Source organism: Anabrus simplex, chromosome 6 (genome assembly GCF_040414725.1).
Source record: "Anabrus simplex isolate iqAnaSimp1 chromosome 6, ASM4041472v1, whole genome shotgun sequence".
Lineage (NCBI taxonomy): Eukaryota > Metazoa > Arthropoda > Insecta > Orthoptera > Tettigoniidae > Anabrus > Anabrus simplex.
The window spans coordinates 248,434,248-248,451,276 of NC_090270.1; the positions used below are offsets into that span (position 1 = coordinate 248,434,248).

General features: G+C 38.6%; 1 protein-coding gene across 2 annotated transcripts in view; it reads right to left on the reverse strand.

Annotated features, from left to right (window-relative positions):
* The window catches only part of raptor (regulatory associated protein of MTOR complex 1), a 312,753-nt gene that overhangs the window by 82,102 nt on the left and 213,622 nt on the right, over positions 1-17,029 (reverse strand). For both annotated transcript variants that reach the window (XM_067150353.2, XM_067150352.2), the window contains exon 16: positions 14,971-15,116. In XM_067150353.2, the coding sequence (XP_067006454.1) occupies positions 14,971-15,116 (146 nt within the window). The remainder of the gene's footprint in view (positions 1-14,970; positions 15,117-17,029) is intronic.

Consider the following 17,029-nt stretch of genomic DNA (forward strand, 5'->3'; position numbering starts at 1 on the left):
GTCGGGGCGACGACATCAATAATATTGTGGTTTGATATACCACAATGAAATAAAATGTACCATAATTGATAAGATAACGTTAGGTGATCAAACGTACTTAATAAAATATAATAAGAAGTAGGCTATGATGAGGAAAATCGCGCAGTAAGGAAGGAACTAGGCCCAAAAGAAGATGACCAGAATAACAGTGCAAAATAATATATATTTTAACAACCATAAGTTAACAACCAGATAAAAAATTTGAAATGGAAGAAAAATCTAAAAAAAGATATGGCACATTTACAAAAGTATACAATATGCATCGAAACCAGAACCCTGAAAAGAAAAAGGACGCATGGGAAGGGAAAGGGGACTAGGATGAGAAAGGATCTTCTTCACCGGGTAATTGAATAGTTTAGCAGTAGCAATAGATCATAAATGAGAACTGAAGAAGCTTTCTTTTCGCAAATAGTCCGTAACGCAGTTCATAAGTAGAAAGAGTCTATGTGAAAGTTTTAAAGCGAAGCATTGCCACTCGACTGAGTAAAGTATTGAAATGTGAAATGTTCTATGGCTTTTAGTGCCGGGATATCCCAGGACGGGTTCGGCTCGCCAGGTGCAGGTCTTTCTATTTGACTCCCGTAGGCGACCTGCGCGTCGTGATGAGGATGAAATGAGGATGAAGACAACACATACACCCAGCCCCCGTGCCAGTGGAATTAACCAATTAAGGTTAAAATCCCCGACCCGACCGGGAATCGAACCCGAGACCCTCTGAACCAAAGGCCAGTACGCTGACCGTTCAGCCAACGAGTCGGACAGTAAAGTATTTATAATAGGCAAATGCCAGAATGAAGGTAAAGTCCAAATGTAAACAAATGTGTTATAAGCCTTGCTCACCGAGTTGTAGCAGATAATGTCCAGCTGAAGTTGACATAATAGCACAGCACACAGTTGTTAGCGTGTGTAAATCCACCACTCCGCCATGAAAGCCCGACTCAAGGATGGATGGGCGGAGAGAGCAATTTAAAGAGGAAAGGAAGTTTCCAGAAACGAAGCGAAGGCTATACACTCTAGCGAGTTCTAGAAAGAATAAAGTCACGCGGTGCACAGTACACAAACACGGCAAAGTGTAGCACAGCTGACGTAATCAGTCGAGTTGACAGTAGGTGAGCAGAGTACATCATGCAGCGAGCGTAGAATTGAAGCAAGCAGCGCCAAGCAAGGTAGGGAAACGTAGAGTATATAGGGAGATCGTAATAATATCGATATATATAAGAAAGCATAAAGGTCCAATAATACTGCCATGAGGAATTCCCCTCTTAATTATACAGGGACAGAAAAAGCTTTCCCTAATCTAATTCTCTGAGTTCTATTTTCTAGAAACATAGCCACCCATTCGGTCACTCTTTTGTCAAGTCCAACTGCACTCATTTTTGCCAGTAGTCTCCCATGATCTACTCTATCAAATGCCTTAGATAGGTCAATCGCGATACAGTCCACCTGACCTCCTGAATCCAGGATATTTGTTATATCTTGCTGGAATCCTACAAGTTGAGCTTCAGTGGAATAAACTTTCCTAAAACCAAACTGCCTTCTATCAAACTAGTTATTAATTTCACAAACATGTCTAATATAATCAGAAAGAATGCTTTCCCAAAGCTTACATGTAATGCATGTCAAACTGACTGGCCTGTAATTTTCAGCTTTATGTCTATCACCTTTTCCTTTATACACAGGGGCTACTATAGCAACTCTCCATTCACTTGGTATATCTCCTTCATGCAAATAATAATCAAATAAGTACTTCAGATATGGTACTATATTCCAACCCATTGTCTTTAGTATAATCCACAAAACCTTATCAATTCCAGCAGCTTTTACAGTTTTCAACTTTTGTAAATTTTAATACTTCTTTGGTGTTAGTCATCTCCTCTATCTGGACATTATCCTTGTAATCAACAATCTTTACATACTGTTGACTGAATACTTCCACATTTTGAAGATCCTCACATCACACTCCCCTTGTTCATTAATGATTCCTGGAATGTCCTTCTTGGAACCTGTTTCTGCCTTAAAGTACCAATACATACTCTTCCATTTTTCACTAAAATTCATATGACCGCCAATTATGCTTGCCATCATGTTATCCTTAGCTGACTTCTTTGCTAGATTCAATCTCCTAGTAAATTCCTTCAGTTTCCCCTTACATCCACAGCCATTTCTAACAATTTCTCTCCAACCTGAACCTCCGAGTCTCTTTACTTCTCTGAATAATATAGTGGATCTTTACCATTTTTTACCACCTTTAAAGGTACAAACCTATTTTCACACCCCTCAACAATTGCTTTAAACCCATCCCAGAGTCTGTTTACATTTCTGTTTATCGTTTTCCACTGATCATAGTGACTTTTTAGAAACTCCCTCATGCCTGTTTTATCAGCTATATGGTACTGTCTGATAGTCCTAATTTTAATACCTTCCTTTTTCACATTTATTTTTAACTATCACAAAAACAGCTTCGTGATCACTAATACCATCTATTACTTTGGTTTCTCTATAGAGCTCATCTGGTTTTACCAAGCACCTCATCCAGAAGATTCTTCCCTCTAGCTGGTTCCATCACTTTCTGAATCAGATGCCCTTCCTATATTAACTTATTTGCCATTTGTTGGTCATGCGTCCTGTCGTTCGCATTACCTTCCCAAATTACATTTGGTAAATTGAGATTGCCCGCTACAATCACGTTCCGTTCCTTATTGTTCCCCACATAGCTGATTATCTTATCAAATAATTCTGAATCAGCATCAGTGGTACCCTTTCCCAGTTTACAAAGTTTATTCTACCTACTCAATACTGTACAATAATTACAATGTCTATAAATACATGACAATATGTTATCAAGGGACTAGTTTCGACCCTATATGGGTCATCATCAGCCTAACTAAGATGCACTTATGGATTTTCCAAGTCCTAACACAGAAGTACATTGTGGGAATAAAATTTAAAAGAATGAACTGTGTATGTGATGCGATAATGTACCTATAAAATGGTGGATTAATGAACTGTTATAGATAAAACAATGTTATACTGATGAGTGACAAATAAAATTATTAGGATTTATGTCAATCACAATTAGAATAGTTATCACACAATATTTACAATGATGATTAAAATATGCCTTTGTTAGTAAATACTCTAAAATTGCACATTAAAAACGTAATATGCTGGTTGAATGCAAAGTCCAGATGCTTCTATTGAGTTCTAAAATTCCGAGTGTATCTCCAGGTAGAGAAACTGAAAGTTGAACTTTGGCGCAGAGGGTGTCTGTCTTGCTTAAGGTCCAATATTTCTGATACAGAAATTAAATGTAGATATGACCATGCAACATTCTTATAATATAATGGATTCTTGCTGTAGTGTGAGGAAAATTTCCAATCCAAGTTGGAACCAACAGAACCTTGCGCGCAATGTTAACAACCTTTCAATTCTCTACCCGAAGATACAATCGGAATTTTAGAACTCAATAGAAGCATCTAGACTTTGCATTCAACCGGCATATTACGTTTTTAAAGTGCAATTTTAGAGTATTCACTATCAAGGGCATATTTTAATCATCATTGTAAATATTGTGTGATAACTATTCTAACTGTGGTTGACGTAAATCCTAATAGTTTTATTTGTCACTCATCAGTATAACATTGTTTAATCTATAACGGTTCATTAATCCACCATTTTATAGGTACAGTATCGCAGCACATAGACAGTTTATTCTTTTAAATTTTATTCCCACAGTGTAATTCTGTTTTAGGACTTCGGCAAATCCATCAGTGTATCTTAGTTAGGCTGATGATGACCCATATAGGGTCGAAACTAGTCACTTGATAACATATTGTAATGTATTTATAGACATTGCAATTATTGTACAGTATTGAGTAGGTGGAATAAAATTTGTAAATTACAGTAGAACCTCGATTATACGTTCCCGGAAACTATGTTTTCCCGTATTATTCGCTCAAATTACGTGGTCCCGCGAGCATCCTAATTAAATCACATTGTAAAAATCCCGCATTACCCGTTCCTCGAAGAAACGATTTCCTGGATCAACCGTCCAGAAATTTCAGTCCCATCAACGCTAAATCCTCGATCACGCGTTTCTCAAGAAACTGTATCTTAGGAAAGGACGGCTACGGCATACTTACGGATCTTGGTGTTGACGTCCTGTCATTGCGGTAATTTGAAGAAGTACTGTACTGGAAAAGCGATTGGCGGTGAACTTGCATAAGAGATCATCTTAGCATCACATTCGGGTAGTACTGTTTAGAGAATCCTCGGAAATCATAAAGCAGAGTGTATCCACAACAATTGGAAGAAGACAGAGCACATTTTGACGACAGAACGAGTTTCGTCAAAAGTTCGTACTTGCAAAACGTCTACAGTATGTCCAGGGTTAGATGTTTATTTTTGTACTTTTTTCGAGTGTATCGCCGAACAGGTTTTCGGCATTTCCCTCAAGGCACTGTATAGTCACTGGGCTTTCAGGCAGGAATCAAAACTACTCCTTCTTAAATAACACAAATTTGGTATTTTAATATTATCGTATACGATTGTTATGAAGACCAGAACAGATGTTGCACCTTACATACCGTACATAAAGCCATGGGAGGTTTTGGGATTGCCCATTACTATTAGTATTAAGACTGGGAATTTCACGTTTTTTGTGTTAAAATTTTATAAAAGCCGCAGTTGTTTTATTTACTCACGTTACATTTAAAAACTTCGTATCATTTCACACTCGTACCGACTTGTACAGCGAGCACACTTTCCAGCTGAGCTCAAGGACGTGAATAATCGTAATTTCGGAATGTTAATGATATTTTTTTCTCTTTCCAACTTGATTGTGATTAGTGACGGGCAGAACTAAATATAATGCATTCGAGAACTTGAGGATTGATACTTTTGAAACCATATTCTTGAGTTCAGCATAACCTTTAAAAGTTGATGTAGGCCTAATCTACGCGGTACAAGATTTCCATAAACTGACTATGAACAGTATACCGGTGACCAAATTACAATGGAAGATTTAAAAATAAAAGGATTTAGCCATCATGTTGGACACTTTTGTATCTAATGTGCTTTATTTTATTAGATTAGAGAACGAAAATCTACTTGTGGTCGATTGTTGCTTGGCGTTATGGGTATTCGATTTTTCGAAGAGTTCGGCTGATCAAAGTTGCTGAACTGAAATAAGTTTTCAAAGGAATATGACGTTTTCAGAGGAAACTGACGAAGTGTCCCCGGTAAAACTGAATGTAAAGTTTCAAGATTTTTAGGTAGTGTACCGATAATTAACGTTTGAGGCCAGCCCCACGGTCTAATTTGCCTGCCTCTCACCCGGAGGGCTCGGGTTCGATTACTAGCCAGGTCAGGCATTTTTACCTGGATATGAGGGCTAGTTCCAGGTTCATATATATTATACGATCACCTTTAATTGAGGAGCTGTTTAATGGTGATATGGCGACCCCAGTCTAGAGAGCCAGGAATAATGGCCGAGAGGATTCGTCACACTGACCATGCGTCACCTCGTAATCTGCAGGCCTTCGAACCGAGGGCGGTCGCTTGGTAGGCGGAAGGCCCATCGGGGCTGTAGTCTGGTTTTGTGATGTTTAGCCAAATTGTTGACGGTTCATTTGTTCCCAGATTTTCCGTTTTTCCGTGTTGTACGATTTTTTTTTCAGGGGTCCCTCCAAAAACGGAGAATCGAGGTTCCACTGTACATGTAATCTTAATTCAATATGGAACCAATAATGAAATTTATAACCTTGAACCCTTTCCCAGTCTGTACACCCCAAAGACATCTAGTTGCCTATTACCGGGCAAGTTGGCCGTGCAGTTAAGAGGCGCGCGGCTGTGAGCTTGCATCCAGGAGAAAGCAGGTTCGAATCCCACTGTTGGCAGCCCTGAAGATGGTCTTCTGTGGTTTCCCATTTTCACACCATGCAAATGCTGGGGCTGTACCTTAATTAAGGCCACGGCCATTTCCTTCCAGCTCCTAGGCCTTTCCTATCCTATTGTCGCCATAAGACCTATCTGCGTCGGTGTGACGTAAAGCCACTAGCAAAGGAAAAGTTGCCTATTATCTTTAGAGATGAGCCTTACACCTAGAATTTCATGTTTGTCATCTCTAACTTTTTCATAGTTTACAAATTCTTCTTTCACCAGAATGAATACTCCCCCTCCTACCATTCCTATACTATCTCTACGATACACACTCCAGTTCCGTGAGAAAATTTCTGCATCCATTATATCATTTTTCAGCCATGATTCAACTCCTATTACAATATCTCGTAAGTATATATCTATTAAATTACTTAATTTTCTTCCTTCCTTTACAATACTTCTACAGTTCAGCACTAACATTTTTATGTCATCCCTACTTCCAGTTCCTGTTCCCTTATCACCGCTCCCTAGGCCACCCTGTTCCCCTGAATGTACTTCCTTATAACCCTTCTAAACAAATTTCCTAACTTATATGTACCACTGCGGTTTAAGTGAAGGCCATCTGAGCGCAGATGCCTATCTCCTACCCACCCATTAGGATCTAGAAATCTCACTCCCAGTTTTCCACATACCCATTCCATAGTCTCATTTAAATCCCCAATCACCTTCCAGTCAATATCTTTCCTAATTAGCAGTCCACTGATAACTATCTCCGCTTCCTTAAACTTCACACATGCTGCATTTACCAGATCTCACACATCCTCAACTATGTTGGTACTTATACCTGCTTGCCTTACGTTGTTAGTACCAATGTGAAACACTACCACCTTCAACTTTCCCTCCTTCTCTTCTACTTTCCTCAACACCTGCCTTTACTTAATTCCTGGATAACACTCTAACCTGGTTCCCTTTCCTCCACACACTTTCCCCACATGTCTGACAATGGAATCCCCCACGACCAGAGCCTCAACTCTACCCACCTCATTTGAACCCTTGCCCTCCTGGTCAGTCCTATCTTTTCTGACAGCTGCAGAAGCTACTTCCTCCTCCCTTTCCTCAATCCCATGACCCTGTTCCACCTGTCTTTTTTTTTTTTTTTTTGGTAATTGCTTCACGTCGTACGGATACAGATTGGTCTTATGGCGACGATGGGATAGGGAAGGCCTAGGAATTGGAAGGAAGCGGCCGTGGCCTTAATTAAGGTACAGCCCCGGCATTTGCCTGGTGTGAAAATGGGAAACCATGGAAAACCATCTTCAGGGCTGCCGACAGTGGGGTTCGAATCCACTATCTCCCGATTAATGGATACTGGTCGCACTTAAGCGACTGCAGCTATCGAGCTCGGTCCACCTGTCTTTTCCTATCCACTACTCCACATTTCCTACCTTTTCCCCTCCTCCTACTTCCACACTTCTCAGCAACAGTTCCCTATTCCTCATCTTACCTCGGTTGTTATACCTGCAGTGACTCATACCGATTTCTCACAGATACCTGTCCTGAATTCTGATCCTGAATGCTAGTTGCTTTATGTCGCATCGACACAGATAGGTCATATGGCGACGATAGGACAGGAAAGGGCTAGGAGTGGGAAGGAAGCGGCCGTGGCCTTAATTAAGGTACAGCCCCAGCATTTGCCTGGTGTGAAAATGGGAAACCACGGAAAACCATTTTCAGGGCTGCCGACAGTGGGGTTCGAACCTACTATCTCCCGAATACTGGATACTGGCCGCACTTAAGCGACTGCAGCTATCGAGCTCGGTGATCCTGAATGGAGCTCTTAGCCTACAATCTCCTTCCCCTTAAAACATTAAACAACCTGTCTTCTGCAATTCCCCCCTTTCCTTCCTTCCTCTTGGACACCTACTGTGTCCTGTACATTGTTTGATGGAGGCCTCCTTTCCTTCCAGTACTCTGAGAGAATCCTAATTATCTCCCTCAAACTCTCCAACTCCTCCTGCATACTCCTTAATGCCTGGCCACACTCACAGTTCCTACACTTGCACTTCTTAGTCATTCTTTACTGAATAATGAAAAGAAAAGGAAAAATAAGATAACTTATTCTGTGCAAAGTAAAAATGAAAGGAAAAAAATATTGTCTAGGATAGTTCACAAAGATCACACGACAATAATGTAATTAATATAGGCTACTACTACTAATACAATACAATATTACTGAGTTGTATGATTTGTTTTTTCCCACAACACCCTAACAGGATGAAAATTGCAGTTAATTACTGAAAACAGAAAATAATACACAAGAATCACACAATTCTAAACTGCAGTTAAGTCTACACTATTTACTAATACAGAAAGAAACATAAAGAAACATAAAAGAAGCAAAAACACAGATATCAGAACTTCAAAACATTGCAAATAAAATTGGCCTCAAAATATAATTTGAAAAAATAGAAATTATGCCCCAAAAACCAAGACAACTAAAAGAAGTTACCATAAATAGTAATAAAATCAAAATAGTAACTCAATTTAAATATCTTGGAGAAGTAATAACTCATAACCTAAATGAAAAAATCTCAATCTAAACAAGAACAAATAGATTAGCTAAAGCACAAAAATTAACATGTGTCATCTACAAACAGAAATGTCTATCAATAAATGCAAAAATAAAACACTACAACACAGTTATAAAACCGGAAGCTACATATGCAGCAGAAACACTTTTTCACCTGAATAAACAATCGAAGACTGACAGACTTCAGAAAATTGAAAGGAGTATTGGAAGAATCTGCATCAACAAAAAATACCAGAAAGATGGACATTGGCAGATAATACCTAACAAGGTGGTGTACAAAGAGCTGGAACCCATTACAGATACTATGAGTAAGAGGAGGCTGGGATTCTTTGGACATATCGTGAGGATGCAGGATTCGAGACCTCCGAAACAACTGGTACAACACAATCTCGTCTCAAAAAATACCACAACAGGATGTAAATGGATTAGAGAAGTAAGAGAGGATCTGAAGGAAATAGGCCTTACAACAGAAGACACCACAAATAAAATTGAATACAAAACTCAAAAATACACACCTCCGCTTTACCTTTACACGAAACAAGCCAACAACATACACATTTTCAAGCAAGGGAAGGGCACAAAGATTGGAGCATCTGAAGAAGTACTGGGAGGACCGTAAAGCCTGAACAATCCCTTCAAAGAGACCTGAACGATGGACTGACTAAAGTGATCCCATGCGGTCATAAAACAAGGAGAAGAAGAAACATATCCAAATAATAAGAAATTATTTTTTAAATAATTAACGTCAGCTCCTTATATAACAGAAAACATATAATTATCCTGTCACAACCGATGTTCGAACGTAAAAGCGTTCAAAATGAGACCAAGCAGAACAACCACGTCGGCTCCTACATGATAAATTATGGTTGCAAAACTACAATGCGTGATATTTCCCCAGCTGAAAATTCTGAGTTAGAGGGTTGAGTTTTATCCCCCAATTCTATTATCCTGGTCTGCTTTATCACCACCAGCGATTATATGACGGCATTGCTGCTACAATGTGTACAATTTGTAATTAATGAAACGTCTTGAAATTTTGACCCCTCACTCGGCTTTAAGCATATCCTTATGTTTCTTATGCATATCCACTAAAGGATTTTAATGATGAACACGTACTGCATTTCTTTCACTTGATTGTTACCCAAAATAGTTACATTATATTTTTGGAAATAAGATCTAATTGATAATACAATATTCTCTTTTATTTTATTTTAAGAAAAGGGATATGTTTCATCTCTTCTATTGTGAGACATCTTCAGCCTGAGCTATTATGGTAAAACACACGTTAATCTTAATACTAAAAAACAATGACAAATATTAAAATGCTGAAGAGTCAAGGTGACTCAATTTGTCACATTTAAACACAGATTTAAAAAAAAAACACAGTTCATGTAAGTCTTAAGACCAATTGTTGAATGATAAAAAGTCCCAATTGAGTTTTTAATGTACAAAATGAATTAAAAAAGATGATCACAGCGTGCTAAAAACAGAGTTCAAACTTGAAATACATCGATGTGATCTCATGTTAGAAGCCTTGAGTACGTGAATATCTGAACAAACAGGGCTTGTTTACAGGTGGAATAACTCAAGGTTGGTCCCACATGGAGCCACACACGAGCCAGCTGCACATGGGAGAGAGACAAACAGGGCGGAAAAAACTTCCAAATAACATATGGTTTACAAGAATTCACATCTCTGGGAGTGGCAACCCCACTGTAATATGTCTCACAAGGGAACATCGGCAATGGTTAAGTCGCCGATCGCAATGAAATTTGGAAAACACATTGAGGTACACTTAAAAAAGATGTCAGCATCCATTTTGGGTGCCGACATTCATTAGGGTGTTAACTAAGGGGCCTAAAAGTTGTGATGTTTCAAATTCCGCGCGATCAGCGATGAATACCTGCTGGCCAATGCTAAGCCGGCACACTGGCTGCCTGAAGACATACCTCTGCACCTCCTCCCGTCCCCCCTCCAACTGGTTCGCTGCCGCACGTTTCCCTTCTGCCTGCGCTTTCCGGCTGCTTAGCTGTTGAACGGGACCGGCACTATACTTTGCTTCTTTTCGCACTATAATTGTTGAAATCCTTTAACTTACATTTCTTTTCACACATAATGATAATAAATAACCTAAACTAATATTCCCATATTTTATTCAAATTTTACATTTTCATTCCTGCTAATTCCGGTGAGTTGTCACATTCGTGGGTACAACCCCGAGTTAAGCCCAATCGGGGGGTGGTCAAACGCGGGATGAGGTATTGCGTCCGACTTACGCTTAAATTATTATTTACTTCTAAAATGCCTTAAAGCTGTCGATAGTGTCCTTTAGAGTGGACATACATATGAAATTAATTCAATTAAATCACCCACCATTAAATAAATCACCCACCTTTAAACAACGTTAAATATCTTTTTATTTAAAGAAATTACGTGCCCGGGTAGAGGATCTCAATGAATGTAATGAGATTCGGTGCCTCAGGATATCAAAAACCTGGTCACAGGTCCAGACCTTCTTTCTATGTCCCCAACCACACACATTTTGTGTACGCTATCAGTTGTGTCATAACGAAATGAAATCGCAGACAACAGCGATTACAAACTCTGAGTTTGCAACTACTGGTATTTTCCATATTGTGTGCTCTTGTGTAAGGAATATAGGTAGAATGTTTTTATTTGTGCTTGTACTGAACGATTTATTTATGTTTTGCTGTGACAGACACAACACATTTCAATTGCAGCAATGGTTGTCGAATATAAATCAATTTAATGCATAGACAACTTTGATACAGTATGACAAGGAATGAAGTAAAGTTTGACGTAATACTGTAAGAAAAGCCTTGAAAAATAAAAAAGATGTGCATTTATATATCCAGTAGATATACTGGCAGACCTCTAGTCTTACTTTACCGGTACTTTTGCATTATAACCGACGAAGGTCTATGTATTCAACAAGTACTGATATTAAAGTATCACACTACAGTCTTCTGGGTACAATGGCAGTTACATACATAAAAATTTAAATGGCTATTGTATGAACTGGTACAACAACAAAAATTACAAGGCAACACAAGATGTGACTCCATATACTGTACATTACATCGGGCAAACTCCCCGTCAATAACTGATAGTAAACTAAAACAATCTTCGGTCTAATCGAAACATTAAAAAATAGTGAAAAGAAAACAGAAACAAAAGACAATTAACAACAGGCACCATACTTTTAACACGGGACGTATGCTTTACAATAGTGATGTTCCTCGAAGTGTTTTACACACAAGTCCTTTGTACACCAAGCACATTTGACAAACTGAGTATTCGGGCACAAAACTGTTAAAGGAATACACTACCTGGTGCTCAAATTGTCCAGGATGATCATCAAGGTACCCACTGCAGTACTACAAGTACTTCCACGTTTTTAAATCGAGGAGAAGTCAGCTGGAAATGTTACAATGATTGCAACTTTAAGATGGTATTACGCTGGTGCAGCACGATGCTGGTATTCATAAGTCGCACCCCAGAATACATTTATTCTGTATACGTTTTCCAAATCTGAAACCCATACACGTCAAATGGCTGACAAACTGCTGTAGCGCCAGCTGGAATCGTCATAACTTCTACTTCCGTGCCATGGACAAGCGCATTGTGGCCAGAGAAAGAATCTAACAATAAAATGTTTTGTCAATCGGGTAAACTTGGTTTCAAGATGTCATTATGCCAGCTCTGAACTTCTGCTTTGCCCACCTTTCCATACGTGGTGCAAACGACATTAATATTTTCGTGTGAAAATATTCTTTTCTTAACAAGGGAACCAAAAACATCGAACCAAAAACATCATTTCTTTCCTTTAAAACTATTAGCAACGGGGAGAGTAGCTCACCTTCTGCTGACACGGTATGCATAATTGTGTAGCTGTGCGTAGTAGAGGGAATTGATTGGACCACCGTGCAAATCGATTTTTCTCCTCGGCACGCTAATGTTCTGCCGGTGGCAGGTACTTCTATTTGAAGCCCATGGGCGATCTGAGTGTTTGGACGCAGGATAATGTGATGATAATAAAGTAGAGATAGGGTGAAATCCAATGTCAGCACGTAGCCTACTCCTGTCGAATAACACTAAAGGGTCTGCTCAAAGCTTTACGTCCCCATCTGATGGACAAATCACCATCAACAGCGTTATATGCCCTCACTCCATATGAACACTGTAGATAGGTTTGGAATTAAATCCAGGCTTTTGGCATGCAATCTTTCTATTTCTCCCTGTTTCCACACTGGCCTGTCATTGCATTTATCCTATTGTGTTTCATTCGACGTTCTTGTCTTTCGACCAACTAAAAAATATACAATATATATTTCAAATATGTCAAAAATTGTTTTTAAAAAATTTGTTTTACGTCGCATCGACACAGATAGGTCTTATAGTAACGATGGGATAGGAAAGGGCTGGGAGTGGGAAGGAAGTGGCCATGGCCTTAATAAAGGTACAGCCCCACCATTTGCTGGTGTGAAAATGGGAAACCACGGAAAACCATCTTCAGGGCTACCGACACTGAGGTTCGAACTCACTATCTCCCGGTTGCAAGCTCACAGCTGCACGGGCCAAACCGCACGACCAACTCGCCTGGTGTGAAAATTGGTAATCAAAGCCTTGAAAATGTTGACAATTTCAAATACCTAGGAAGTGAATTAATGCAGAACACAAGGCTAGACAGGGAGATTGGCAAGAGGGTGCAACAGGGCAGTGCATTCTACCAGAGTGTAAGAAACCTTGTCTGGAATAAGGAAGTATCAAAGAAGTGTAGAGAGATAATGTACAAAATGTACTATGAACTCATATTGACTGGAAAAGGGAAGGAACATAAGTAAAGATAAGTACAGTTGGTAGTGTTGATGCCCGCCTGAGAAGAAATGGGTGTATAAGAACTCAGAATGAAGAGAAGAGAGCCTATCTATTTATTGATGGCAGTTTATGAAGATCTAGATTATCCTTGTGTGTGTTTTCAAGTGTGTCCCTGTCTCCTTCTTCACACACAGACCTGAGTTTATATTCGATCGACTGTGTGTTCCTTTTCTTGTTCCTCCTATCTACGTATATATTACTTGATCTGACACTTATTAGTTCCTTTCTAATATTTAAATCAGTATAACTGCATGGCATAATGAACATAATAAGGCTCTTAGATTGTGGGATGCAGATTTATGAACAGTATTTGTAGTGCACGTATAATGAGATATTTTATTATTTATTTATTATTTATTTACATATTTTACGCCCACATTGGAGCACTGAAATCAATACATTTGAGTTAATTTCTTCTTCTTCTTCTCCCAGAACTTTTTCATCCTCTCCGACCTGGAAGCCCTTTGTGTGTCCGATATAGTATATTGTTTCCGTTCAACTGCTTTTAGTTTGAGACTTATGCTTTTGTTCTTCAAAATCCTCTTCTCTTTTCTGTCTTTGATTTGTTGCCGAGTTATACCCAATTCTTCCAAATCGTCCTGAACTTCTTTGAACCAATTATTATTGATTTTATTCTTCAAAAAGTAATCGAATAGTTGTTTCAATATCCTGGTGTCTGCTAATCTTGATATGTGACAGAAAAAGGAAATTCTTCTTTTACGCATTGTAGATATTATTGATTCACATTCACGATAGACAATGTTGTTAGGCAACAATCTCCACTGTCCATCAACTTGGTGTTTTTTATTAATAATTGTTCTAAGAATTCTTCTCTCAGTTTTCTGTAATTTGTCTGTTGTAGATTTTACATTTAATTTGAATAAAGTTTCACTAGCATAGGTTGCCTCTGGTTTAACTATGGAATTATAGTGTTTCAGCTTAGCGTTTATCGAAAGAGATTTTTTTTTTATAGGTTGGCCAGGTAAGTCTTTGTGCTTGTTTAAATTTAGTTGTTCTGTGTTCTATTGCTTCTTTTTCATTTGTGTTCCATGTTATTATTTCCCCAAGATATTTGAATTTCTGAACAATTTTAATCTCTTTATTACTGTTCAGCTGAATAACTGGTAAATCAACTTTAAAAGTTGGCATCATTTCTGTTTTTTCAAATGAAATTTGTAATCCCATTTTTTTAGCTATAATTTCTAGTTGTTCAATTTGAAATTTAGCCTCTTCTATTGTATTTGCAAGTAATGCTAATGCAAGAAAGAACATAAGAATCAATATGCAACATTCATATATTTCGAAGACAAAATTTACAGTATTTCTAAAATTTTCAGGAAATTGAATATTGGATATTTTAATACAACAATTTTAAAAACTAACACACTTTCCAGTAACCAATGATGGGCAGAGAGGTGGAAACAGAACAAATTGTATTCTAGGATGAACATTCCAACTCTAAACATCTGTATTAGAAGGGGGGTGAATACCTGCCATACATGGTCCTTCCTACAATTCCTTTATATCTGTTATCATAAAGAAATGTTATGTTCCAAGCTTACCTGGTCTCGAATGTAGTTGGTAACAGTGTGGGACATAAGGCAGACGCTTGGATGAGGGTCAGAGTCCATGGCCACAAGCCCATGCCACAGCTTCATGTATATACTGCCGAATGACAAGGTGGGCAGGTTGCTGAGGGCACTGTGACCTTTGAATAAGAAAGGAAACATGTCAGTTGGTGTACATCCTGCTTCACAACTCCACAGTCTCCCATATTATTTTCTACCTATGAGATGACATTTCACCTTTAACAGTATTTTTCTGAGATTGTCCTCAAGAATTATTTTATTACAACACTAGCTGTTGTACCTGTGCTTCACTACGGAATTCTACATTGTATACAGAATTCTAGGTTAGGTAGTGAACACGTTGCGAGTAAGATTGTATTAAATTGCATAGCTTTTAACATTATCTGAATTTTAATCCACTAGCTGAGGAAGAGAATGCATAATATTCTCGAAACATGTACTAGATGTTAAGGTGAAAGGTAAATAAATAAATAGTATTGACTAGGCGGACCATCTTCCAACATATTTACTGTTATCCCAGAAACGCGACGGAGAAGTCACCATACGTCTTTTCTCATGTGAAGAACTGGATTAAAGATGTTTCATTTTAATGGTAGGCCTTCTTGCCTACAATCAGTCACAACCAACTTTGGGAATTTTCATTATAATGGCAGACTCTCACTCTCCACCTGTCATCTTATATCCTAACAAAGACCGTCTTAGTGGTTTTTCCAACTGAAATCAGTATAGGTCATTACAATGATGTCAGTAGGGATGTTGCGATTATAAGCAATGCTATCATATAAAATACTCAATCAAATGAAGAACCACACATTTTCTCACTTTTAACGAACAGTACTATGCTGCTGATCTAACAAACCAAAGTTCCAAAGCTCAAATGACCAGGCTGCAGACAGCTGGCTCTGACATCGACCAGTCAAGCGGTACCATGCAGGCTTAAAGGCCCTCATATTAAGGTGGTGTAAGGCCATAGCATCGAATGGAGATTATGCAGAAAAATATGGTATTGTAGCAAAAGGATTGAGGAATAACATGCTGTATTTAAATCCTCAATAAAACCAACCTGCTTTTAGGAAAAAAAAAGTTACATATTGAATTCCCTTCGCATGTGCGACGAACAAACCTTTTTCTTTGTTCCTGTACATTCTGATAAACATGCCATACAGAGTTGTTCGGTGGCATGCTTCAATTTTCATAGTCATGGTGACAAAACATTGTGCCATTTTTTCTGAGTGTCCAGTACGCAATGGAAATATGTCGGCAAGGTGATGACTGAAGTACATTTTTTACCGTACAGGCTATTACTGAAGTTAAAAACTAAGGCACTGCATGATCCACAGTCATCATAAAATGACAATGTCATATTTAAACCAGTGCAGAAGACTCACAATTCAACAGTAAACAAAAACAGTCTGTAACAGCACAAATTAAAATATTTTATTATTACCAGTTTTACAGAGATAATAAAAAGCAAGAAAGAACATAAGAATCAATATGCAACATTCATATATTTCGAAGACAAAATTTACAGTATTTCTAAAATTTTCAGGAAATTGAATGTAAACTTAGCTTTTAGAGCTAATATCGTCTTACACAAAACTTACAACCCCAATGTATTTGAACTTGGGAGTATACAACAATATTCAGAACATTTTAAGGCCATTCCTTGAGAACACCTGTGGGGATAGTCTTCCGACTACCTGCTCTGCTCCGCTGAGTATTCAGTTATTTCTGTGGGACAAAATATTTTTAAATCGAACCACAAGTCTGTAGAGGCAACATTCTCTATTGCCCCTCCCCACCCCCCCCAAAAAGTCATTGACCCTATACCAGGAACTGTGTACCCATGTGGCGAAAGGTTGAATGGCAGGCTGTCAATCACACCCTCTCTTCTACCCTGGCACTTGCTGCAAGTGGGTTAAGTCCAAGAAGCAGTGGACCTGTTCTATGACTGGACTCGTGCTGTGATCCGTGACCTTGTTCCCACTCGTAAAACATCCGCCAGATGCCCACCCTGGAATAAAAGTGACAC